The following is a 27,147-nucleotide window of genomic DNA, read 5'->3' as shown; positions in this document are numbered from 1 at the left end:
TAAAAGATTAAAATGTATACATGTGTGAAATATATGGATAAATATTTTAGATGAATTGGTGTGTTTCAGAAGACCTGAGGGCAGTAATGAAAGCATAACAAAAAGCCTTAAATATCAGTCTGGATGTGGGATTTAATGCTGACTAGAGGGAACGGAGATTGGAGTTAAGAAGGCAGTTGAAGAAGTTATCTCGGCTGTGGCATTTTCAAATACATTTGGAGAGAAAATGCTTTTCATTCATTCAACAATTATTCACCAGAGACTGTAAAGTTAATAGCACGGGCAGCCTGCCTATGTTTGAGCCTCAGCTACACTGTGACTACCTAGGTAATATCGAGCAAGTTATTTAACCTCTCTCTGCCCTCCATGTCTTCAGCTGTTAAATGAGGGGAATAATAAAGTTGTTGAGGTGAAGATTAATTAAGTTAATACATAGAAAGAGCTTAGAATGGGGCGAGCATATTGTACTCACTAGTAAGGCACTAAAGGAAGACCAGTATAAGGAGGGAAGGCATCCTACTACCAAGTGCATCTTCAGAGAACAGGAAAGGTGCAGAGAAGGATGAACCAAAAGTGCCCAGGTGATGATTCCACTAATGTCCAGTCTCCGTCTATGAAGTCAAGTTTGATGGGCCAGAAGATGGTGCCAAAGCAGCGAAGGCAGCTGCAAACACAACTCATCAATAGCAGTTCAGAGGGCCAAGTATAAACAACAGTACACAGTTTTCTTTATGACCCCAACCCAATTAAAAATAAAGTGAGTGCTTCACTTTATATAATTTGATGATCCTGGTAATTTGTGTAGATTCTCCTATTAAAGCTATTTATCATTTCATGTTAAAACATCATTCCTTAACACCACAATTTGGAATTTAAATTATTGAGTATTTAAACCACTGTGAAATGTTAAGATTCTGGTTAGGTCTGGTTATTTTTACAATCAACTTCAGTGCATCTAACAATCAAAAATGACTACTGCACTTAGGGTATAATAATGTTTTAAATTGTAATTATCATAGGAAAGTTGTTAAGTTGGATTTAATATCATGAGATCTTTATATTATTGAGCCAAGTTTATTATTGTGGGAAAATTACTTTTGATGTAATTGTTTTACTACATTTTTAAGAGCAAAATAATTAATTCTTTGTTTAAGTTTAAACTTTGACCTTTAATATATTGAGTACTGTTTTATACTGGATCCTAGCGCTAGTCTTTCAAATTAGTACTTTAGATATTGAATTTAAACTTTTGAATACTTATATCTTTATAAACTCTGCAAGACCCTAGACTACACATCTCACTCATATTTTTATCCTTCAAGATACCTCGCACAGATTTTGCACATTGGAAACAGTCAAATATTACTTCAGTTAAGCTGCAGTGACCACAAAAGATTTAAAAAACTGCCATGTTGTCTAAAAACTGCCTCCCAATTTATTGATCTGGATAATTTGATATGGATATCATAGATAGTGTTTTGTGTTGTTGACAACTGAAAATCTAAAGTCTTTAAAGTTCGAGGATATATTAGATAGTAAACACATAAACCAAATTCATTATGAAATCTTTACATAGAAACTACCTCTGGAAATTTCACATCAAAATGACACAGGTATTTTATGATATAATAGGAGAAACCTCGAGCTTCCTTAGTGCAAACCAGAGAAATTAAAGATAACACAGTTGTATGTGCATAAACTAACAGGCAAGATAAAAATGAAAATATATAGCAAATAGTATCATATCATAAAGGTTGGTTCCTTTAAGACTTTTACAAATGAAAAATCAGACATTATTTAAGATCTCAGTAGAAGAAAGTTTGAAACAAAATAGGAAAAAGGCGAAGTTCACTAATAGAAAACAAATTTTTTCTTAAAATTCTTAAGCTACACTATGCAGATAATTCAAGTGCTCAGTAAAAGAGGAATCATTTAAGACCTGAGAATGTTGATTGTAGTGATTCACAAAAAAAATCAACTATACAGAAATATGGGATAACACAGAGAAAAATTCTGTATAACGATTCTTTTTGTACCAACTACATATTCTTCTAATCAACATATTTTGATATTTTCACAGGAAAAACAATCATTTCTAGAAAATAATCTCATCTTAACTCTTTCTACTATTTATGAGCACAATTCAGAAGTGAAACATGAAAGAGGAGATGCAAAGAAAGTTCTGCTTTAAAACAGTTATGCAAAACTTTAGCATGCTTTATTCTTTTTTTTTTTTTTTTTCATAAATCATGAAGCATAAGAACCTGGCTTGTTTACTTAATCTACATCCTAGGGTTTCTTTTTTGTTTTTCCAATGAAGATAAATACCCTCCAGGAAGCAAACTTTCCCTTTAGAAATTAAGTAAAGCAATTTTTGTCTTTGCATCTTCTCTAAGTTTGAGATTATTGCCAAATTGTGTTTAAAATTTTTAAAAAAAGAAATCAATAAAGCAGAGTGTATTATAAGAAATTAATTTATTATCCATTTGTACCTTGAGTGTTCTATCTACCCTTCCAACTGTGTGTATTCTGTGAAAAGAACAAAAGTAGGGAAACATTCACCTTGTGTGAAAGCTATGATCTTGGTGATTTGCCAATCTATCTGTCTCTTAAAGGGAAATATAGTTTTAAAACTCAAATCAAGAAAATTGGGCGACTTGGGCAGACTTGAGTGGCAGTACTTTATTCAGTTTTATCGCCTTTTCAACAGTCTAGACATCACTTACTTGAGTTTTAAAATGATAATGAGGTAGTCAGAATTTTTACTGCAATTCAAACTATCAAGTAACTTCAGAGTAGGGGAGGGCACCAAATGGGGAGGGACAGAACGGAAAACACAACACAAGGGAACGTGGCAGGCGAAGAGGCGTCTCAGATTGTTTTTTAGCAGAGTTTTATTGCGGAAAGTTTGTAATGAGACAGGACCGATGATATTTTCCCACATTTTATCAAGTACTACAGTTTATGAAGTGCTTTCGCATGTACAGGCATTCCTCATGACCCACCTAAGCACTCTTTCGGGTTGAGCAGGATTCAATCATTTTGGGTGTGAGGAAACAGAGTCCCAGAGGGGTTAACAGACCACAATGCCATTGCCAGCAGAGTGCCAAAGCTGAAGCTGGAGTGCAGCTTTTTCGATGTGGTTTAGTTTGATACTCCTCCATTATACCACATTATTACCATGTTCAAGTGGTAGAGAGTATTTCAGGCATGGGGGCAAATGCAACAGTAGCATAAGGGCTTAGGAGCCCTCGCGTTTAGGGAGCTCACGTCACCATGAGAATACTTTCCTTAGCGTGGCCATCCAGACAGAGCACGTGTCTCCTCTCTGATGGTTTCCCAGTTATCCCCTTAAAACAAAAAACAAAAACAAAAACAAAGCTGTTCAAATTATTTAAGAATTTATAAGCTGTTCCTATGCAAGTAAAACTAATTAATGAACTCAATCTTTTCTCCTAGAATTGCTCACCATTAATTCCTTGACTGTATGAGTGGGTTACAGAAGTCAGTTTATTGGACATGTGCAGGATACTTGAGAGTTGTGAATTTGAATAAGAAATAGTCTCTCCCTAAAGTAAACTACTTGTTTTATAAAGATATGGCAGGACTGCCCTGGTAGTGCAGTGGTTAAGAATCCACCTGCCTATGCAGGGGACACGGGTTTGATCCCTGGTCTGGGAATATCCCACATGCCGGGGAGCAACTAAGCCCGTGCACCACAACTACTGAGGCTATTCTCTATAGCCCGCGAGCCACAACTACTGAGCCCGTGTGCCACAGTTGCTGCAGCCCACACGCCTAGAGCCCATGCTCAACAATAAGAGAAGCCACCGAAATGAGAAGCCCACACACTGCAACAAAGAGTAGCCCCCACTTGACACTACTAGAGAAAGCCAGTGCCCAGCAACGAAGACCCTATGCAGCCAATAAGTAAATAAATAAATTTTAAAAATAAAAATAAAGATATGACTTTAACTTTTTAGATCCTAAGTAAGAATCAACATAAGAATATCATATCCAATATGTTTTTTACCTGTGAAGAAAAACATATTTGGGGAAAAGTCCATTAACTAGTGAGCAACATAATTTTTTTTTAATTTCTGCTGCTTGAGTCATTAGGTCTCAGATGTCTGCATTTATCTATTAATATTTTCTTCCAAAGTGTATATGTCAGGGAGAGAAAGAGAGAGGGGGCAGGGGGAGAGAGTGTGTGTGTGTGTGTGTGTGTGTGTATCCTTAGATTTGACAATTGAAGAAGAGATTACACGGTAAGGCCAAAAGTAGCATTGTAATTGGTGAGTTACAATGCCTTACTAAATCAATTTTTGACTGGGTATCTGGCTCTCAGCTTGATTTACCACTGGCTTTTTGAAAATGAAAATGTTAGACTAAGCAGGAGCTCAGACTAATGTCTCCATCTGCCAAAGACCTTGGACTTCCAGAGCCAAGCAAAAGGCAGTAAACAGTGCCTTTTTTGGGTAAATAACGTCATGCAGTGAATAAACCAAAATGCATTTGTTTAATTGATAAATCCCAAATGAACAGTAACACCTATTACAGATTGTATCATTTGTGCCAATAGAATTTACAAATAACTTAGCCTGGGGACTAATATAATAAATAGAATGAATCCGGAAGCATTTATAATCATGGTACGGAGTGCTGTTTGGTAGTATGCTGTGACGTGAATGAAGAGACTTTGGAGTCAGGCAGATCTTGGTAACCTCCCTGGCTCTGCTCTTAACTTTGGATAAGTTACTTAACCTCCCTGACCTCAGTTTGAAAAAAATGGAGAAAAGAGCTTATTTCCCGGAGTCATTATGAGTATTAACTGATTAACAAATGAAGCATTCCTGCAGTACCTAACACAAAGTCAGTGTTCACCAAGAGCTAATTTTCTTCCTTCTTTACTGAAATTCTTCAACTTTTATTTTATTTTTATTTTATTTTATTTTTTTGGCACACGGGCTTAGTTGCTCCGTGGCATGTGGGATCTTCCTGGAGCTGGGATCAAACCCGTGACCTCGGCATTGTCAGGCGGATTCTTAATCACTGCGCCACCTAGGAAGCCCTACTGAAATTCTTGAGTGATGACATGCAGTTCCAGCTCACCTTGAATTCCAAAGATAATGCACTGCCTTAATGGGACTCCCCTGGTGGTCCAGTGGTTAGGACTCAGTGCTTTCACTGCCATGGCTCCGGGTTCAATCCCTAGTCGGGAAACTAAGACCACCCCCCCCCCCCCAAAAAAGCTACCTTAGTTTCCTATTCCTATTTCCACTAATTACCACAAACTTAGTGGCTTAAAATAGTACAAGTTTACTATCTTATAGCTTTAGAGGTCAAAACTCTGAAATGGGTTTCGCTAGGCTAAAATCAAGGTGCCTGCGAGGTATCTTTCTGGAGGCTGTAGGGGAGGATCCATTTCCTTGCCTTTTTGAGCTTCTAGGGCCTGCCTACATTCCTTGGTTTGTGATCCCTTCCACTGCCTTCAAAGACAACAGCATAGTATCTTCAAGTCTCTCTCTATCTCAGTCTCTCTCTCTCTGACCTCTGCTCCATCGTCACAATTTCTTCTCTGACTCCAGCTCTCCCCTACTTCTTTCCCTCATAAGGACCCTGGTGATTACATTGGGTTCACGTAGATTATCCAGGCTAATCTCTCTACTTCAAAACCTTTATCTTAATCTGTATGATTAAGTTTTTTTTGCCATGTAAGGTAACATAGTCATTGGTCCTGGGAATTAGGACATGAACATCTTTGGGAGAGCCTCAATTCTGCTTACCACAACTATTATAGCACTACAGTTTTGTTCATTTAAAGTTACTCTGGTGCTTTTGACGTTAAATTCAAGGTATTGAGTGTAAAAGATAAATGTCAAGGGATTTAATACATTTCTCCTGAGTTTAGATTTAAAATTCTTTTGCTTTTAGCACTTTTGTCAGAAATTCTTCTTCATATAACACAAGATCTGTTTCAGTGGTTATTAAATCTAACAAAAGATAAAAGATTGAATTGAGTCGGGTCACGTGGAATCTCTGCCAATGCAGAACACTTTTGGTATTATATGAACATATTTTTAAAGTTACAACTTACACAATGAGAAAAAAAGATGGAAGGATAGATATAGATAGATAGATGATAGATAGATAGGTAGGTAGATATAGAAAGATGATAGATATAGGATTTGATTAATGGTTCTCAAAGGAGGCAGTTTTGTCCCTTGGGGGGCCTTTGGCAATGTCTGGAGTCATTCTTGGTGGTCACAACTTGAAAGGTGCTACAGGTATCTAGTGGGTAGGGGCCAGGGATGCTGCTAAACCTCTTATAATGTACAGAATAGTTACCCAGCCTAAAATGTTACTAGTGCAGAGGTCAGAAAATCCTGAATTACATAGATCTTTGTAACTCAGCACTTAAAATACTGTTTGGTACATAATAAACCTTTAATGAATATGGTAGAACTCAATGTAAATATCCAGAGAAAATATTTACATTGTAGTTAACAGACTAGACTGTGGTGTCAGACAGCCTGGACTCAAATCCTTCTCCTGTGGGTTGTATGATGCTGAGAAGTCACTAAACTCTTACCTTGCCTCAGTTTCCTCATCAGTTGAGATGGTAGGAAGAAGGTCATAATAAGTAACAAATTATATAATCTGTGTAACACGTTGCAGCACATTTCCTGGCCCATAGTATGGGCTTCACAAATGTCTGCTGTTATTATTTTCCCAAACCCCAGACAGACCAATTGCCAAATGATTAATCTTATAAGAGAAAGCTTTAAAGATAAAATACTTCTACTCTTATAAAAAATCAATCAAATTATTTTTATTATATATAATAGTTTTTTTTTTTCTATTCATGATAAGAGGCAACATGGTATAATAGAAGAACATGGGCTATGGAGACAGCCTGATTCTAGGTTTTGTCAAAGGAAAAGAGATTGTCCAGATTCTTTTAGAGCCCATTAAACACAGCAAGGGATGAGTCTGGCCAATTTGAATAAAGCTTGTGAATTCCATTTATAAATGTAGTTACCAGGAATTATTGGTGTCTGGCTCTGGGCTACAGGTCATTCTGCCTCCCCAATTATCGTCTTAGTTTTCATAGTGGGAATTGACACTTCCTCCCACCAAAACTTAAGTGGTGGTGTATTCCTGAAACCGAGGGAGGGATTTCACATCCCTGGCTATTAGAGACACAAACACACAGCCCTATGTGTATCTAAAGTCATTTCTACTTCCCCGAGACAGTGTATCTAAAGTTCAGAAAAGGGGACAGTGGGAAGCAGCGGCAGGTTTGTGGATAAAGGTGAAAACAGAGTGGGTTTTTGCCCATTTTCCCTTTGAGGCAATCATGTGGTGGCGGAGAAGCTCCTTTTAGCTCCTGGGCTTCTCCAGGGCGAGAAAAGGGTGGATGATCTCATTGATGGTACCTACCAGGGACAAAGCAACCCTGTAGTTAAGTCCACGTTTGCCAAGGGCAATGAAAGAGTGATAGTCAGACATCAGATCGTTTGTGATACCAATGAGGCAGACAGGATGGGGCTAATTACCTCAGACCCTGAAGAGCTGAGATCCGTGATTCCACTTGCCAAAACCATAGATGCCCCTGAGGAAAGTAATGGATGAGAGCTGTTATCTAGAGACCAGTGGACCAGAGGCAGTGCAAGACTGCCCTTGGCTCCAAAAGCCCCAAATTTCCCTCTGATTTGGGCCATGTGGGTCTCTCCTCTTCATACACCCAGATGTCATCTTGGACTGAATCAGGGGCAAAGGGAGAAAGCAGAAACTGGAAAGACTGTGATTTATTTAAAAGAGTTATCTAAAGAGACTGCATTATTGAATCAGGCAGACTATTGGACTGCACTAAATTATTGACTGAATATTCAACCTAATATCAAGTTCCTAATACTCAATGGGATTAGAGCTATTAAAAAAAAAAGAAATAATAAGGAAGCTGCATCTTCCAGTACACATCGTCTGAGTGCAGTGTGAGAAAATATGTGACCGTGCACCTCAAGGGAAGGATGCTTCTATTTTAGCTGACTTTATTGCCTTTATTACTGCAGGCACACACTCAAGGCCTCCTCTGATTTTCTCCCACAGTGAGTCTTGAAACCATGCCACGTGCTCACACTGGTTGTCAAGCCATCTTTCTCCCCTTCAAGATCCAACCTTCTCCAAGAAGTCTTCCTAAACCATCAGAGCTAACACATCCCCTAACTCCACCTTGTCCAGCACAGAAATTCCCTCTGTGTTCTAGCATTTCCCTTACCTTGTTCCTAACTAGTACTTCATAGGAGTACTGAAGTGTCTAATGTCTGCTTTTATTTGCTTTCTTTTATATATGAGTCAGTATTTCCAAGCCTAACTTGCAAATGTATAGAAGGCAGGTATTAAGTGTTTTTTGTTCATTTTCTTATGCAGCTCTTCAGGCCAATAAGTGTTTTAAAATGGCCTTGGTTGACAGTTAAATTATATTTTAATAGAATAATGTTACTGTGAAATGGAGCATTTTCCATTCATTTTCCATCAGCTTCAGCAATAGGATGATGCTTGACATATGGTTCCGTAAAATCTTGAAGCTTTTCACCCTTTACAGATGACTTCTGTCTCAGCACTTATAATGGTCAAAGTACTAAGGTACCTATAGCATCTGCTCTTTTCAACAAATCCAGTATAGGTTGGCTTTATTATTGAGGCTTAGCTGGTTAGTAAAGAAAATTTTTTAGATCTGAGGCAGTAACTTGAATTCCTCTCTCAGATTGCTCATGTTAGACAACGTGTTTCGTGTTTGGTAGTAATTGCTAAATTATCTGGCAACTTCAGGAACACATTTTTTTTTTTAATTAATTAATTAATTTATTTATTTATTTATTTTTGGCTGCATTGGGTCTTTGTTGCTGCCTGCAAGCTTCCTCTAGTTGACGCTAGCAGGGGCTACTCTTCACTGCGGTGCGCGGGCTTCTCATTGCGGTGGCTTCTCTTGTTGCAGAGCACGAGCTCTATGCATGCAGGCTTCAGTAGTAATGGCATGAGGGTTTTAGTAGTTGTGGCTCGAGGGCTCTAGAGCACAGGCTCAGTAGTTGTGGCACACGTGCTTATTTGCTCCATGGCATATGGGATCTTCCTGGACCAGGGCTCGAACCTGTGTTCCCTTCATTGGCAGGCGGATTATTAACCACTGCACCACCAGGGAAGTCCCAGGAACATATATTCTTGATACATAGAATTATCCTAAAATCAAGTGAGAAATGGGGTGGAGAACACTAAGATTTATTGATTACCTTCTATGTTCCAGAAGCCTTCACTGATTATTGATATTTTATCCAATTTTATCCTTATAACATTCATTCATTCTCTCTTTGTAATCATTAATTAGTGAAGCTCTGTAATGTGCCAATATGTTAGGTGCTGAGAATACAGAAGTGAACCAGACAGGTTTGGTGCTTTTTTTTTTTTCGTGAAATTTGCAATCCAGCTGTTTGCTGACTGAAACATGAAAACAGGTCTGAAATTCTCAAAAGAAAAAATTGTGAATGTGCTGATGGCTAACTGGGGAAGAAATTGGGAATGTATAGCAGGAGAATATACAAGGGTGAGTCAAAAATTATCCGCACTCTGGATGTAGAATTTACAGAAGTTTTGTTGTTGTTTTTTTTAAGAACTTTTATTGAGATACAGTTAACATACAATAAACTGCATATATTTAGAGTGTACAATTTGGTATTTTTTTCTTATTAGTAATGTATATATGACAATCCCAATCTCCCAGTTCTTTCCTCCCCAACCCTCCCTGCTTTCCCCACTTGGGGTCCATACAGAATTTACAGAAGTTTTAATATAATCAGAGTGCGGATAATTTTTGACTCACCCGCATAACTTAGACTAGCAGCTTAGGGAAGATTTCCCTGAGCAGATCAAGATTACAAAGACCTGTTGTATAAATTGGATTAACTAGGTGAAGGTGTTCAAAAGGACCACATGTGAGGAGGCGTAGATATGGAAGAGTCTAACGTATCTTCAAGAAACTGCAGTAAGTATGATACACTAGAACAAGGGGCGTCAAGGACGGGATGGTGGCTGATGAAGCTAAAGAGAGGGGCAGAGACTGTGGTGGGTTTTGGAGGCCATGCTGAGTGGAGATGAGGGCCTTATCCCAAGAGTAAAGAGAAAACACTGAAGGATTCAATCTGAAGAGAGTGGTATCTTCAGAGTTGGCGCTGGTGCTTTTTAAGTTGGTCTAGTTACAGAAAGGAAAATAGATGGAAAGGAAGCAAGACTGAGTGTGTGTTCAGAGAGCCTCATTGCAATAGACCAAGGAGACATGGTGGTGACTTGGACAGGGTGGCACCAGTGGGAATGGCGGCAAGTAGGTGGTGAGTTAAGATATAGGAGAGAGGTGGAATTGGCAGGAGTTGGGAGCCTGATGAATGTGGATGTGGAGGCAGAAGGGCAATTCTAAGGTGACTCTCCGGTGGTCCTTACAGAGATGGGACATACAAGAGGAAGAATGGTTTGGGAGAGAAGGTGAGGAGGTCAGTTGGAAAGTACTGAGTGTGAGTTGTCCAAGAGACTTGCCTGGGAATCAGGTGTATCCTTGACTCTGGATCTCAAGAAAATGTCTGCCCTGAAGTTATACAGAGATTTGGACATTAATGACACAAAGATAATAGTTGAATCCATGAAAACATATAAATAATCTCACTTGGAGAGAGTATGTGAAACGAGGAAAGACAAGGACCTAAGACATAGGCCTAAGGAATATCCTCATTTCATGGACAAGTAGAGGAGGAATATCTGGCAAAGTTAATTATTTTGAGTTTTGACTTAAAGATGACAGCATGAAAACTATGATAATTTAATTAATTTAGTTGATTAATAAGAAAGTCAGAATTCAGACCCATATCTTTCCATCTTCTGAATCCTTCACATTTATGATATAATTTATTGATGCATATCTCTGAGCTAGGCCTTCTGTTAAGCATTTTGCATACATTGCTTTATTCATTTTCAGAGCAACCTGCCTGTAAACTTAATATCAGTATTATTCTTATATATCAATAGGTGAGGAAATAAGACTTGGAGAAATTAACTAAGTTCCCCAGGGTTACCCGACTCCTACAAAGCATGAATTTATACCCATTTTTTTCCCTTGCCCGAGACCATGCATGCTTTTAACATTCTGATTGTACTAGTTAAGGCAGTGATTCTCAAACTTGAGCACTCATCAGAATTACCTGGAGGGCTTCTTAAAACACAGATTGCTGGGTGACACCCTCTGAGTTTCTAATTCTAGCAGTAGATGGGGCCTGAGAATTGGCATGTCTAGTTCCCACAACCTGTCCCAATGATATGCAGCCATCAGCATTTTAACTTGTAAAAAAATTATCATATAAATTAGTTGACTCATAACCATTAACATCCAAATACAGCATATTAAAATATGTAATATAAAATTTTATTAAAAGATATTTTATTTACCTAACCCTATGATCTCTAAAATAGAATCTACTTCTGATCCCTGCCATGTACGTCAGTCCCCTGATATAAACTCTCCTTAACAAGCTCTGCACAATTTTTACAATATTAAGCACATTTATTAGCATTATGTAAACATGCATTATGTAGAGAGATGCCTGTATATACACACTCATGTATACATATACATATCAAATTCAGTTAAGCTTCGATTTGTCCTAACTTAATTGTAAATGTATTTTCCCAATTTAAAATAATATTCAATCTATTAGCACAAAGGTGTTCTCTCTGCTGTAACTCCAGTTTCTGCACTTCAGTCCCGGTCAGACAACATCTTTTCACCACAGCTGTTCTCTGATTGCCTTACGACATCTCAGATTAGCAATCATCACATTTCTTAAAGGGCCACATTGCACTCTATGAGCATATTAGCCATAATCCAACTTTTTATTTCAGCAAAAAAAAATCACATAATTCCTTCCCCGAGTCCCTTTCAGGCTGTTGTAGGTATTTCCAGATGTGCCGTGTGGGTAAGCTTCTGTTTAGACTCTGCTTTCTTGTCTCAATGATGCATCTGCTTAGAAGATTCAGTTTGGTTACTGACTTAGATAAGTGACTCAGTGACACTAGGGAATGGGAGGAATAGGGCAGCATTAACTGGCTCCATAAACCACTAGAAATCTGTACAGTTAGTGTTACACCTTTGGATTAGTGTCAAAATCCAGTTGGGAGGTGGCACATGTAGCAGGTAAAAAGAAACTGGTACTGCTTTGGTGACATCTGCCATGGGGCCATGTGTACAACCCCAAATCCCTGTGTTTATTTGTCAAGGTGCTACACTTAAAAAAATTATGATAAGTCAACAGAAAAACAAGCAAAGACCAAGAGCTCCTTCTGCAACAAAATGCTCCAGGTACAGTAGTAATAAAGTCCTGCGAGCCCCGGATGAAATGTGACTTCTGAGGGGAGTGGATAATTTTTACTTGATGGTGAATCGTTGAAAGTGAACCAGATGATTAAACTTAATGGAACAGCCACATTAAACTGAAATTAGTAAAAACATGCCTCCGGCAGCCTACAACCTTTTATTTGTTGTTGTTTAACTTCTGCCTTTTACAGTGGCCATGATGAATGACATCACAAAAGAAAAAATCCAATTAAAATCTAAGAGCTCAATAAACCCCTAATGTCTGCTTGTCACCACTGCTTTCACTTGCACTGACGTCTTATGTTTCTTCTTTTCCCCAAGAAGAGAAAAAAGAACCAGCCCCAGGGGAGTTCAATGGAAGGGGAGCAGAGTAGGGAAAGAGCACACAAAGGCTTCTGGAGGTTTCTATTCTGTGTGCTCCATCAGATGCAGACACTGCCCGGGGAGAGGGATGAAGTTCAATTGTTTTATTATCATACAGTGCCTGAGTGAAGAGATGCATTTTCCCACTAGTTTTTAAATATTGATAAATCAGAATTGGCATCTGCAGAACGATCCCTATTCCTGCTCTTAGCTGGTGTCTCCGCTGCCCTTTATATCGTCTTGGTGTTTGTTCTATAAGTCACCGAAATGGTCTCTCCTGACAGCTAAAAATAAGTTTCTGATTACTTTTACCTGAATAAATCTTGTGACCAGATGTGGTATTCACCTACTAAGTGTACAACAATTACATATTGAAAGTGATGAAAGAACCAGCCAAGGGGAGTCTATAATCTAATGGAATGCAGAATATAATAAATCACGTGGAAAGATAGCAGTTGCCACCCGGTAGAAGAATACTGGCTTTTGATAACATATTTTACCTTAGAGATACTATGTGTTTGTAAAATTGGGTTTTCAACATCCTCAAAAAAGTTCTCAAAGTCAAAATGAAGCAAAAACCTGTTTATTACGAACTAAGAGCTAATAATAGTAACAATATCTTAAACTTGAAAGATACTTTATAATGTATAAAATGCACACTTTTATCGCATATTTATGTAGGAATTAACATGGTATTTGTATATAGTCTCTAATTAGTGCCTCACGACAGCCTTGTCCTGTAACTCCATCATCCTCATTTTCTGATAAGGATCCTGGTGCTTGGAGGTTAATTGAGTCTCCTACGATCTTATACTTGGTGAGTGAGAGAGAGAATGAACAAGGCCCACACTTGGGACTCCTGGTGTGGTGCCCCCTGCACTGTGCCAGGCTGCTGACCATGGCTGCCGTAGAGCCAGATCCAATGGGCAGTGACATTGGTTTCGTTACTCATGAGTTAATGAAATAGCTTTTTTAAGAGCTCTCTTCAGTCATTAGAATTTGATGATGGTGAGTTCAAGCTTTCCCCAGTGGCTGTTTCTGTGTAATCAGGGTTTCCACATTTTCTTAGCATACCACATTACACAAATCACGGAGTGCTCTTGTTTTACATTTCTTATTGCGTTTGTCTCACTTGTAAGCAATTTCCTCCTTGTTCGCATTTATCTTGCATTATTTCTGTCAAATTGCTTTCAAGGCTACTAATTGTATGAATCCTATTCTCTTCCTCAAACTCTGCTATTAACTAGGGGTAGCTGTGTAGTGTTGGACACAGTTTATCTCTCAAAACGAAGAGGCTGCACAGAATAATCTATAAGCCTCTTCTTGCAGTGAAGTTCTACTCTGACTCTCACACGAGCCGTGTGATTTGGGAAACACTGTATACAGTGGAGCGTCAGTTTTCTTGACTCTGCGATGATAGATTCAATTAGCTTATGTCTCCCAAAATGCATTTCTTGGAAAACTGTTTGGGGGAATATCAATATGGATCACACCCAAAAAGGATTCATTACATAAGAAAGTTCAGGAAAGCTAGATTAAATGATGAAAAGTACAGTTTTGGACTGTAGATACTCATAGCCTTTCCTAAGTTAATGGGCAGTGGGCGACTCCAAGAAAGAGGCAGAATATAAAGTATTTCCCAAAATTATTGAGCCACAGAACCCTTCTCCCTCAGTATTTTGTATAAATGATATTCCATGGGACATACTTTTAGAAAGGCTGGTTACATATATTTTAAGTCCCTTTTTGCCCTGAGATTCTATTTTCAAATGTGTCTGTAGACATTATTCTGAATATTCCATACAGTGTTAATCAAGAGGACACAAAGTTGGTTTACCTGTTGCTGTTGTTGCCATTACTGTTGTAACATAGCCCATACTCCACTTAGACAAAGTTGAAATAAGGTAGAAATTGTTACCAGAAAGAACTTCGGTATGCTCGTCTGCTGCACAGCAAAGCCTGTTGTGACTGACACCAGGTTGTAATGAAGGAGAGTATAGCATTTATTGCAGGCACCAAGCAAGAATGGGCAGCTCATGCCCAAGAGACCCAAACTCCCCAATGGTTTTCAGGAAGGGGATTTTGAAGGCAACATTTGGTGTGAGACTTGCAGCTTATGGACCTTCTTCTGATTGGTTGGTGGTGAGGTAACAGGGTGATGTTTCAGGAATCATAATCATCAACCTTCTGGTTGTAAACAGTCTGGGGTCTACATGCTTGTGGTAGCATATAATCACCATCCTTCACCTTGTGTGGGGAGCTTAGTTTCAGCAGAACTCAAAAATATGTGTCAGATTGTTACATATATCCCTTCAGGAGGAACTGGGACTCCCTTTTCTCACTGAACTATTTGCTTTTCCTTTGTCCGCATACCCTCACTTCCCTAATTAGTAACTTCTTGAGTCTGCTCTTTAGAACTCAGGAAAGGCCTAGGAGACTAAAGCTTTTACTTACAAACAAGAAACAGGAAACACAGAGGGGCTTTTGCACCCAGGAGGGTCCCACAGGGTCCTACTAGGTTTCAAGATTCTCAGCCTTTCCACTAAAGCTAACTTTTCTGTATGTAGCTGATATTTGCCACTGAGGTCTGAAAAAAGCTCTCTTTGATAAAAAGCACTCTTTGAAAAAAATTTGTGAATAGGCAAATTTTATAAATTACCTAGTCAGGGGGGTGTCAAGGCATTGTCCCTGGCAGCACTTAGATTATCAGAAGACCTATGAGATAACTGCCTAAACTTTTTCTGAGGTGGGGAAAGGGGAACTAAAAAAACAACAGGGATGTAAAGTTATATCCAACACAGTGGATAAAGTTCAGGTTAAGTAACATGGGTTACTTTTCCAAGTTAGGATCACCCTCTTCACTTCAGTGGTATCATCACGTTCATTCCCACAACCCTTTACCCAGACCCATTTCACTGGCTGTCAATCTTATCAGAGCCTTTGCTTGCTTATCTTCAGGAGCAGAGAATCCACTACTTCATAAGGAAGACTATTCAGTTTTCGGCTGGCTATACTTTTTAGGAGGTCCTTTCCCATATTAAACTAAAATATGTGTTAAATATTCTTATTCCAAGTGATCTTGTAAATTACCTAGTCGGGGGGTTTCAAGGCATTGTCCCTGGCAGCACTTAAGATGTTTCTCAAACACTTTGAGTTGAATTTCATAAATAAATAAATTTCTCATCTTCCTAGAAAATTAGAATCAAGAAGATTGACTAGCTTCCCTAAATTCACCAAGATAGCAAAGTGTCGAGGCAGAATGTACTCTGATTCAAAAAACAAAATCCTTTCCTCAATAGCACATTGCTTCTCTAGTGTGTCTGTAGGTAAAAGTGAGGAGGAGAGTGTATTAATAGAATCTGAACACTGTAGTGAAAATAGGAAAATAGTGAAAATAGTTTCATTCCAGCCAGGCTAACATGTCCTTGGCCATTTTGCTATTGCTCTGGCCCTTAGTTTTCCATTCTTCAAAGTAAGGATTATTAAATGTTATCCCAGCTCTGTTCCTCTTCTGGAAATTTCTGTGATTATAAGGAAACATGTTCATTAACGAATGGTATTTACTATTGAGGATTTAAGTAAAGCAAAAAAAAAATCTGCAGCGCTTAGACGTGAATGAAAATTAACATAGCATCGCATTATAAAGACAAACAGTTTCGGACCACATGCTTAACTTTTACTTTCTTTAATTTTTTTTTTCTACACTAGTTACATTCAGACCAGGATAGAGGAGATGGATCACTTAAATATATCCTTTCAGGAGATGGAGCAGGAGATCTCTTCATTATCAACGAAAACACAGGGGATATACAGGCCACCAGGAGACTGGACAGGGAAGAAAAACCTGTTTACATCCTTCGAGCTCAGGCCGTAAACAGGAAAACAGGGCGACCTGTGGAGCCCGAGTCCGAATTCATCATCAAGATCCACGACATCAACGACAATGAGCCAGTATTCACCAAGGAGGGTTACACGGCCACTGTCCCCGAAATGTCTGACGTCGGTGAGTGAGACATGTGATTCAGCCCTTTCCTCTGGTACACCAACTGAATAATGACTCCTATGAGTGAAATTTGCTGAATTGCATGAACTTAGATGCTAAATTCCAGAAGCATTGTGTTTCAAACAACCCACTTATGTAAGTGCACCAGTGTCTCCTGATATTACTCGTCTTACTGTTTTTAAGAAAACAACATTTCTTCTAGGGATTAGGGTATTAAAAGTGGCAGGGTGAGAGGGAGAGGGGGGAGAGACCATCTCATCTACTTCCTTTCCCATTCAAAATGCCCACTTTATTTCTTGGACTGAAAGGCAGCAGGCCTCTCTATTTCTCTTAGCCCATAGTGGTATTAGGCTTCAGGTAAGGATCTCCCCAATGGAAAAGAAAAGCCCTGAATTTACAGTCCAGACTAAAGAGTAATTATGTTTGAGAAAGAGACTCAAAGAAAACTTTTTTAAAAATCCATAAACAATATGCAGATGATGTTTAGGGGATATGTTCTTTACTAAGTGGTAGAAATTAAGAGACTTTCGTGACATTAATATGGTGAGTTAATATTTTGTGCACAATTATACTACCAATTTTGAAGTTAATATGTGTGCATTTAACTTGCTTAGACTGGGAAAAGGTGAATAGAATTTAAATTAAGCAAAATATCCTCCTGACATCACTGTTAACCACATTAAAACACTTCAGGGCAGACAGTGACACATTTTCAGCTACTTGTGTAAAGGGTTATTTTAAGTTATATTCAGTGTCAAGTTCAAAAGGGCTAAATTACATAATTAAAAAAAAAATTTCCATAATTCTGTGAGTCAGATATCAGAGACATTTCAGTTCCCAGTTCTAAGACTTGGAAAATACCGAATCTACAGAAATGATTATAAAACATCTCAATTTTTCTCAGGAAGAAGTTACTCATCTCATTACTTGAAGTCACTTTTTGTTTGAAAAGTCACAAACCATCACCAACGTTAAGAGGAGGATTAGAATTCTTTTAAGAAGAAGATTTGTTAGGAAAAATGTTTTTCCTCTGAGTGGTAAAGGGCAGGAAGAATTGACGAAGGACAGCCTGATCATCAGCACCATGCAGGGTGACTAACCGGAAGTGCAAAGTGTAACTGCACAGTATGAGGGGCAGCATTTACTTTTGAAAGCATTATAGAATTAAATATGTTTTATAAATATTTGGGGATAGCTGGCCGTAACACGTCTTGAGGAAGAGAAAGCTTTTTCCAATCTGCACACAGGCACAGTTATGTTGACATTCAGCATTATCATAAATTAACATGTCATTATTGTGACAGTAAAGGCATCCGAAAGGAATTACATAAAGGTAGTGGGACAACAACAAGGTGGCAAAAGCGGACTTTGGTGTCAAACAGATCTGAGTTTGAAACTATCCTGACTAATAAGCAGCAGTGTGGCCTTAGGTAAATAAATGACTTGATGTCTCTGATCCACCAGTTCCATATCTATAAAAAAGAAATAATAAGCATCAACTCCTAAAACCTTATCAAAAGGATGAAAGGAGAAAACAAGTGCAGAGCCCCCAGTACCACATCTGGCAACTAATAGGCACTCAAAATACCCAGATAACCATATTCTAAAAGCAATCAAATTTTGTATTCATGTCACATAAGAACATGTTCTTATTTTAGAGCTGCTAGCTCTAAAATCACATGCTCTCATTCTCCCCACATCCCTTGTCAAATTACGACAGATGTTCTATCTCATGCATCAACATGCTACATCCAGAGCATCCAACAGTACAGTATATGTGTTCAATAAATGGAATTGGTTAGATATTACAAAAGCAACGTAAAAATTCTAATATTCCCTAACTGTGACTTCCCTGCCCTGTTCATGGACAGGAGAATTCTAGTAGTATGTTTACTCTTTGTTTAATATGAATACCAAAAATCAGCCATAAAATGATCTTATTCAGAGGGTTTTACCCTTTTTGGAAGTCACAGACCCCTTTGAAAATCAGATAAAGTCTATGGAACTTCTCCTCAGTGTAATATACATGTAAGCATACCCATAAAAATTTGCATGGAATTTCATGGGGGTTTGGGATACTTTGAAGATTATTATTAACTGGTCTCTAAAATAAGAATGCCAATCTAAAACAACATAGCCTTCTTTGTACACTTAATTATAATCATCTTTTGGGATTATAAATTCTGGATGTATATCCTCTGCTATTCTAATTAATTCTTTGTTTAATCCAAAACTACTTCTCTTAAGGTTCAAGATCTTTCAATCTCTTAGAATTATCAGATAGATTTATCACTTAGGATGCTTTTATTTATAAGTAATAGAAAACACAATTCAAATTACTTTAAACAGTGGAAGTATTTATTGATCACATTATTTAAGTCCAAAAGTAAAGTGGACTTTGAACATAGTTTGATTTGAGTTCTAGCTATTTCTCTGTAATTTTCTGTCCTGTTCAGCTTTGTCCTCAGGCTGGCATGGCTAAGATCACAAAATGGTGCTGCGTTTACAGGTCCACAGCAGCATATTACAGTCCAGGAGTAAAAGTACCTATGATACAGCAAATTTCCAGCAAAATCACCAACTGATTGAACAATACCTACACTAATCCTTGTAGAAAAAATAGTGCAAGATGCCAGTGGATTTAGGCTTAGATAACTTAAAAGAATCACCATAGCAAGAATCAAATCAAACCTCACTCTTGGAGATGGGTTGGAATCAGTTCCACCCAAAGTCATGATCATTCCCATGCTTCCCTTTAATTTAATCCTTACAATATTTATTACTGTTGATCCCATTCCTTTAGAGTGAGAAATCCAAGACTTTTTAGCCTAGCATCCTGCTGTAGTTCTCCACTCCCTTGCCATGATAGTTTTGTACAGCAGTAAGACTGTGCTTTTTCCTTATGTGTGGGCATCAAGGATCTGTAATGAACCCTTAACTTATTTTCAATTTCATGTTTCTGTCATTACAGGCACATTTGTTGTCCAAGTCACTGCAACTGATGCTGATGATCCAACGTATGGGAACAGTGCTAAAGTTGTCTATAGCATCTTACAGGGGCAGCCCTATTTTTCCGTTGAATCAGAAACAGGTTAGAATTCCTTTTGGATCTTCCTTTTACACTCTGTAATTTTAATTGACATGCTCAGCTGAGCTAGCATATTTTTTAATAAAAACAATCAGTGTGATTGAACTTGCTTAGATTCATCTCCCAAACCCCAGTGATATACTTGTAAATATGACATCCAGGTCATTTTAATCAAGAAATCTGACAATGGATTTTTCATCCACCACGTTTATACAGAGGAGACAGGAAAATTACGCATCATTTTATTTTTTTTCTCCAGTTTGAGATAAAGCTAAAAGGCCAACCCCTTCTGGTAGCTAGTAGGGCTGTTTACACATATTCCGATTCTTCTTTTTCTAGTTATTTAGTAGGATTGCATCTCTCTACCCTGCTGGGAAGTAGGTGTAGCTATGTGATGTATTTGGACGAATAAAATGTGGCAGTGATACGAGTCATTTCCACGCAAAACTTTTAGGCCTGCTGCACAATCCACCATGTTCCCTTCCTCTTGCTGCAGTGATCATGGATGGAAATCAGGATCGAGTGGGTCTCCAGCCTGAATGTCTAAGGGTTATCATGAGCAGAGCTTCTTACTAGCCTGCACAGAGCACTTCACTTCTGTTAAACCACTGAAATTTTACCTTGTTTGTTTTCACGTTGTCTAGCTTATCCTAACCAATACCGCCCTAAAAACCAAAATGGATTGCCTTAATGGAATCCTTTTTTCAACATCTCAATTTTCTGCCCTATCTCCACAAGGTAGCATACTATCTTATGATGAATTTTTTAAATAAATATCACTTGTATTTTATAGTAAATTCTACACATATTTTTGCTATCATAATAGGAGTCAAGTTCCTTTTATACAATTTTTAAGCATCCATTATTGTTAGTAGAAATCAAAACCTTTCTAGGTTACTACATCCACTTAGAAATCAATGTAAGAGGCACAATGAACTTGGAAGGAATCCCAAGGAGAAAGAAAATGTTGAGTTTAAAAACAATGAGGATGAAAAATTAGAATTATTCAACTTAAAGGACAACAGGCTAAGGTGATCTCCTGTATTTAAATAGAGAAGGACTATTATTTGGAGAACTGAAAGCAGCTTCACTTTCACTAAAGCCAACACTGTAGGGATGAAATGGACCTGTTGTCTGAGGTATTCTTGTTAAAAATAAAAAAAGATATTTTCAGCTTCATTAGTCATTAAGCCCTGGAATGTGTGACCAGAGAAGGTTATAAAGCCTTCTCCAGTGATTTTTGAAAGAATGGTGACAATTTAAGCATAAGCCTTACCTAGAAATTAGACAAACTTTTAGAAGTTTTTTAAACTAATTATTTTATAACTACCTAACAACAGAGATGAATTTTACCTAACTGAAGAATGTTGGTCACTGCTAGGACCTGTTGAACTAAAAGTTCTCATCAGCTTTAGGGAAAAAATTCTCTAGGATCATACAAGATGATCATTACGAGAGAACTGATGCCGTGTTTTCATAAGATCATAGTTTTGTGGTTTAGAAGATCCTCAGAACATTCACTATGGTGGGTTTCTTTGATGAGGAATTAGTTAATTCAGTAATGTGACGCTCAAGAGTCAGTTCAAGTATATATGACTTTCTTAATAATTTCCTCTTAATGTACCTAGTGTCCTTTATCAAGCAGCTACATTAGTGTACCATTCCACACGCCCAGTTATATTTTGCTGTGTTATCTTATAACACATATTTACACTACTTACAATCTGCACTATTGCACGATATAACTTATACTTGTTTTCATTCTCCTTGTGTTATAGGTGTGTGTGTTTTTTAGTCTATCTATGTATCTACCTCCCCTATGTGGATTTAATTTCCTTCCATACAAAGGCTACCTATAGTCTATCATCTTCATGGCCACCCATGACATCTGCAAAGCGTTATGTATATTGTGGATGACAATCTATGTTTGTTGGCATAAATAAATGATTTTGTAAAGTATTTTTAATACATCCCTTTCCATTTCTGAACTTCATATCCATAGGAATCATCAAGACAGCCTTGCTCAACATGGATCGAGAAAACAGGGAGCAGTACCAAGTGGTGATTCAAGCCAAGGATATGGGCGGCCAGATGGGGGGACTGTCTGGGACCACCACAGTGAACATCACGCTGACGGACGTCAATGACAACCCTCCCCGATTTCCCCAGAGTAAGAACATTTGATCGAATGAGTTTCTTCAGTGTACTTTTATAAAACTGTAACTTTAAGAATGATATTTATTTCCCATTATTGTTATTAATTGCCAAAGTTAGTGAACTTAGTAAGAAGTGGCACATTTATTAAAAGTGGGTTGACAACACTAATGCTCAGTAAATGTGAACATTTATTGGTAATTAGCTGAGCGATTGTCTGATTGGCTGTTATTGTAAAAGGAACATCATTGTTTTATTTTTCCTTATTAATAAGACTGCCACAAACATAAATATGCTTGTGCAGAACTGTATACAAGTATGCTGCTATTTGTTAGGAAAAATTTGACTGTATATTTTTGATTTTAATCGGGTATGTAATCTTCTTTAAGTCCTCATGAGGCTTTGCAAGGGAAGGATTTATCATTTTACTCTTTCTAAAAATACAGCTGTGGAAATAACTATGTATTGGGTTGGACAAAAAGTTTGTTCTGGTTTTTCTGTAACATCTTACGGAAAAATCCAAATGACCTTTTTGGCCAACCCAAGTCTTAATCCATTTGTGATCATAAATGGTTTTCTACATTATGGTTAATTGAGATACTGAAAGTCATCGCTAAAATCTTCAATGTTTGAGATTAGGTAAGAAGGAAGATAAAGGAGAAATAACTTTCATAAATGCCCACTCTGTCTCAAGCAGTGCACGTGACCCTTTCACTTAGAGACCTCAAGTAGGTACTGGTTTTAATGTCATTTTTCTTCTAGGATCAAAATTCCTTTCTGACCATGATCTCCTAAGAAAACTCCCTGAATCCTGTCTTCCAGGAGCAAATAGCTGCCCATCATTAAATAGAAAACCCACTTACTCAGGCATGGCCTTTTTTTAAAGATGCTCAGCTAATAAGAGCTTCTTTTATAATGGAGATACACAAGAATCAGCAGGGAATAGTTTTATTTTCTTTACTTTTTTCAAGTATTTAATCACAGTGAGTTAAATGCAAAAACAAAATAGATCACTACTTTCTGATTTAGTGAGTAGAAGAAAGATTTTATGAAGCCTAAAACATCCCCCACAGAGACCTGAAATGAAAATATCAGGATCACCCATGCTTTTCCCCAAAACTTCCTTTTCCATGTGGAGATGCCTTGGGGAAGGATAACAGAAGGATTTACCCACACCTTGGTACCATGGGACCTTCCCCTTCTCTGCTCTTTCCTTGAATAGACTGTGATCTTTACTGTGTAATATCCTGAGGCAAGGGGCGGGACAGGAGAATATAGAACGGGGCTGGAGGCACCCAAAAGCGAAGTGGAATACACTAGAGAGAAACTTGGCCTGTTTTATCATTTTACCAAGGATGAGCTCAATACCTAGTGGATTAAATGTTATTGAAGGACTATATTTTAGTAGTGTCATAGTCTAAATTTTTTTTCCAAAGTAATTTGTGTTGGCAAAATATAATGGATGAGAGCAGAATAAGTTTTGTTTTTACTGTTGTATTTTTTTGGTCCTATGCACATGCCGGCCTGACAGATCTAACTGAAGCTCACATGTAGTCTCCTTAAACTAATTTTCCAACATGAGAAAAGTTCCTATGTCTAGGAAATATAGTTTTTTAATTAGTAATATAAATGCAAGAATGGGAGAAATCTATGCATAGTAAAACACTAGTAAAATTTAAAGGAAAAAATTAGCAAAAATGTAGAGCTTTGTTTCTCATTGTATTTATCTATATTCCTAACTGCAACTAGACCAGCTCCATATATGAGTGAAGAAATCTCTCTACCTGGATACATTCCTCAAAGTGCTGTAATTTGTTTTCACCTTTAGTTATCATTAGCAATGATAGAAAGAACTCTTTTAAAGCGTAGCTAGTAATTGGCTTAAAGTCACAGTTCAGATTAAATTCTTTTTTATTCTTTCTGCTAGATTATGTTAACAAGGGGCTTCGAAACTTTCTGCGCCCTCCTCTAACAGCTCACACTTTCTCACAATCACACCATAAACTTGGAAGCCTACTTACAGGACAAGAAAAGTGTCATGCCTTTGCCAAGAGACAGGTCATGAAATAAAAGAATATTCTTAACAATCATGAAAGTAAAAATGTTAAGGAGACTAGGGCATGGTGAATTATTTTAAGGAAAGCAGAAATCTGCCTGCATCCATGGTAATGTCTGAACGAACTGCTAGAAAATGGGTTTTGTTTTTATTACGATAGAGTGTAATTAGTCTGTGTCTGACTTATATCTGTCTGGTGATTAATAGGTACATACCAGTTTAAGACCCCTGAGTCTTCTCCACCTGGCACACCAATTGGCAGGATCAAAGCCAGCGACGCCGACGTGGGAGAAAATGCTGAAATTGAGTACAGCATCACAGAGGGAGAGGGGCTGGACGTGTTTGATGTCATCACGGATCAGGAAACCCAAGAAGGGATTATAACTGTCAAAAAGGTAACGCATTTTTTAAAATACCATACAAATGAAGGCATTTACTTGTATCTGGTCCCCAAGTAACTGAGAGCAATTACGTCTCACATGAACGTTCCTCTCAAGTCTTGTTTTATTAATTTTTTTAAAGACCTAGCCTAATTACATTGAGAGTTCCTTGGTTGGCTTTCAGGGGTCCTCAGTAATCTTATACATTCATTAGTTCCATACCATCAATAAATTTTTATTAAAAACTTCTTAAGTAAATAATATAAATAAGTGATATACAACAAATACATGAAATAAATAATGTAAGTGAAGAATACATTTAAAAACAGTGCCAGACACTGTTCTGGATGCTGGAGGTGCAATAGCACATTCAACAGGATGGCCTCTGCTCTCATGGAACTGCTCTTGTGGACAAGAAAGCAAATAAACAAAGCAACATGTATAACTACAAATTGCCTTACATGCTTTGAAGGAAAAGAATAATACAGGCAGTGATAAAGATGATTTGAATTAGAGAGAGAGGATATATAAAGGCCACAAAAATAAAGTAACAAAATTTCTTGCAAGTTCTTAAGCTACTTTTTGGACTGCAATAATAAAATTTTTGTATTCGAAATTGTTTTTCCCTATGTAGTTATTCATTACTTTGGAACACAATAATAATTTCTTTATATTCTGTATTCTTGTTTCTCCCCTATGTTCTTATTTCCATAGTACAATTTACCCCCCAAAATTACCTGGCACCACAGAGCAGTATACTAAAATACGGCAAAAATTAAAAACCAATAAACGGTGTGCGTCAAAGCTAAAAATAATACTAGTTTTGGTTACTTTTTTTTTAAGATTTCACTTTTATCATGTATGGTGTAATATTTTCTCTCGCATATTGTTGTATTTGCTGGTAAATATAAGCATAAGTGGATGTAAATAAGAAAAAAATTTTCCTCTTAAGCTTTGGATCACATGTCTCAATATCTGGAAACACAATAAGACATGTTTAAGTGACATTCAGATCAATGTTTTATGCTATAATATAATTAGGAAGCCCATTAGCGTGCATTAACCTTTTTAATTTTCTTGGTGCCTTATCAGATTCAAGCTGAAACTTTGCCTAGCCGACTACATCACATTCACTAACATCTTGATTAATTGTGTTTCTAATGAGTCTTGTCATATTATCATCTAAAACTAAAAGTCAGCAATAAGCATTTGGGTTCCCTATGTCTCCAAAAGCAGAGATACTTCTCCTAAAGACCTCTGACAAAAATGATCCTTCCTTTCTTTGGCAAGTAATTAGCCAGATGCCCTTATCAGGATATCACGTGGAGTATTTTATCACCTCAGGCGAAAAAAAACAAAAAACAAAAAACAAAAACCCATTTTTAATCTATTTTATCTGAATGAGGAACAGGGAATCATGCTGCAAACCGGTGGCTCTCCACCCTGGCTGCACAGCAGAATCACTAGGGGAGGTATTTAAAGTATAGCTTGCCATCCCCACCCCAGATATTTTGGTTTAACAGTCCAGGGTGGAGCTCAGACATTGGCAACTTTTTAAAATTTTTTTAAAAAACATTTTGGTGGCTCCACACAGTGTGTGGGATCTTACTTCCCTGACCAGGGTTCGAACCTGCACTTCCCTGCATTGGAAGCACAGAGTCTTAACCATTGGACTGCCAGGGAAGTCCCTTGGCAAATTTTAAGCACTCATTGGCTGTTCAGTTAAAGCCAAATGTGACAACATCTGACACAGAAGGATCTACTACATATTTGCCAACCTGCCCCTGGCGTGGCTCCCTGTAGCCAAACATAAGGATTTTGTTTTAAAGGGGGCCTGTTCTAGGTCCCCTCCTGCTTCTAGGTTCCCTCTCTTGCCCATCATAACTTGAATCCCTGGTGCATGATTTCAGCCCACATGTTCATCAGGATTGTGTGGTATCTGAAGCCCCAATATCACGCTGTGTAGTGATGTCTCAAAGCAATGGGATCACATTCATTTATCAGTGATGTGCACTAAAAATGGCTTGTGCCTTGGCTTTCTGTGTCTTAGCTGCTTTAAATATGTCACTTCTTCCTCCCCCCCACCCCCTCCCCCCACAAGCTCTTGGACTTTGAAAAGAAGAAAGTGTACACCCTCAAAGTGGAAGCCTCCAATCCTCACGTTGAACCCCGCTTTCTCTACCTGGGTCCATTCAAAGACTCAGCCACAGTTAGAATTATGGTGGAAGATGTAGATGAGCCCCCTGTCTTCAGCAAACTGGCCTACATCCTACAAATAAGAGAAGATGCTCAGATAAATACGACAATAGGCTCAGTCACAGCCCAAGATCCAGATGCTGCCAGGAACCCTGTCAAGTAAGCACACTCTGTGACATGTCTCTTCCACAAGTTTGTTGAGTTGTGTTCAAATATTCGCTTATAAGTTGGAAAAGATGAATCCTTTGTTTCCAGTTAGTTTTATCTTCCCTCAAAACTAGTTTAAAGTACCTTTACTAACTCTGCTCTCCTTGCTCAAGATAAAATATTACTTTAGCAACTACATAAACCTAAAAAACTCAAAATTTGGGGTGAAAAAACATAAAATGATCTATAAGGAGGTTGCTGCTTACATGGAAGTGGTACAAAGTAATGCAGCTGAATGGCCTGGGAGTTGTGTTTTTTTGGTTTTTTTGTTTGTTTTTTTTTTGT

At 37.8% G+C, this 27,147-nt stretch overlaps 1 protein-coding gene across 2 annotated transcripts in view; it reads left to right on the top strand.

Annotated features, from left to right (window-relative positions):
- LOC130836584 (cadherin-6) overlaps window positions 1–27,147 on the top strand; it is a 116,946-nt gene that overhangs the window by 74,129 nt on the left and 15,670 nt on the right. The window contains exons 3-7 of one of the 2 annotated variants that reach the window (XM_057708861.1): window positions 16,487–16,781; window positions 19,753–19,872; window positions 21,872–22,039; window positions 24,287–24,474; window positions 26,561–26,814. In XM_057708861.1, the coding sequence (XP_057564844.1) occupies window positions 16,487–16,781; window positions 19,753–19,872; window positions 21,872–22,039; window positions 24,287–24,474; window positions 26,561–26,814 (1,025 nt within the window). The remainder of the gene's footprint in view (window positions 1–16,486; window positions 16,782–19,752; window positions 19,873–21,871; window positions 22,040–24,286; window positions 24,475–26,560; window positions 26,815–27,147) is intronic. The other variant, XM_057708862.1, reaches the window with a different exon arrangement.

This window comes from Hippopotamus amphibius, chromosome 15 (genome assembly GCF_030028045.1).
Source record: "Hippopotamus amphibius kiboko isolate mHipAmp2 chromosome 15, mHipAmp2.hap2, whole genome shotgun sequence".
Lineage (NCBI taxonomy): Eukaryota > Metazoa > Chordata > Mammalia > Artiodactyla > Hippopotamidae > Hippopotamus > Hippopotamus amphibius.
The sequence above is the reverse complement of the archived record's forward strand: the minus strand, read 5'-3'. Positions and strand labels throughout refer to the sequence as shown.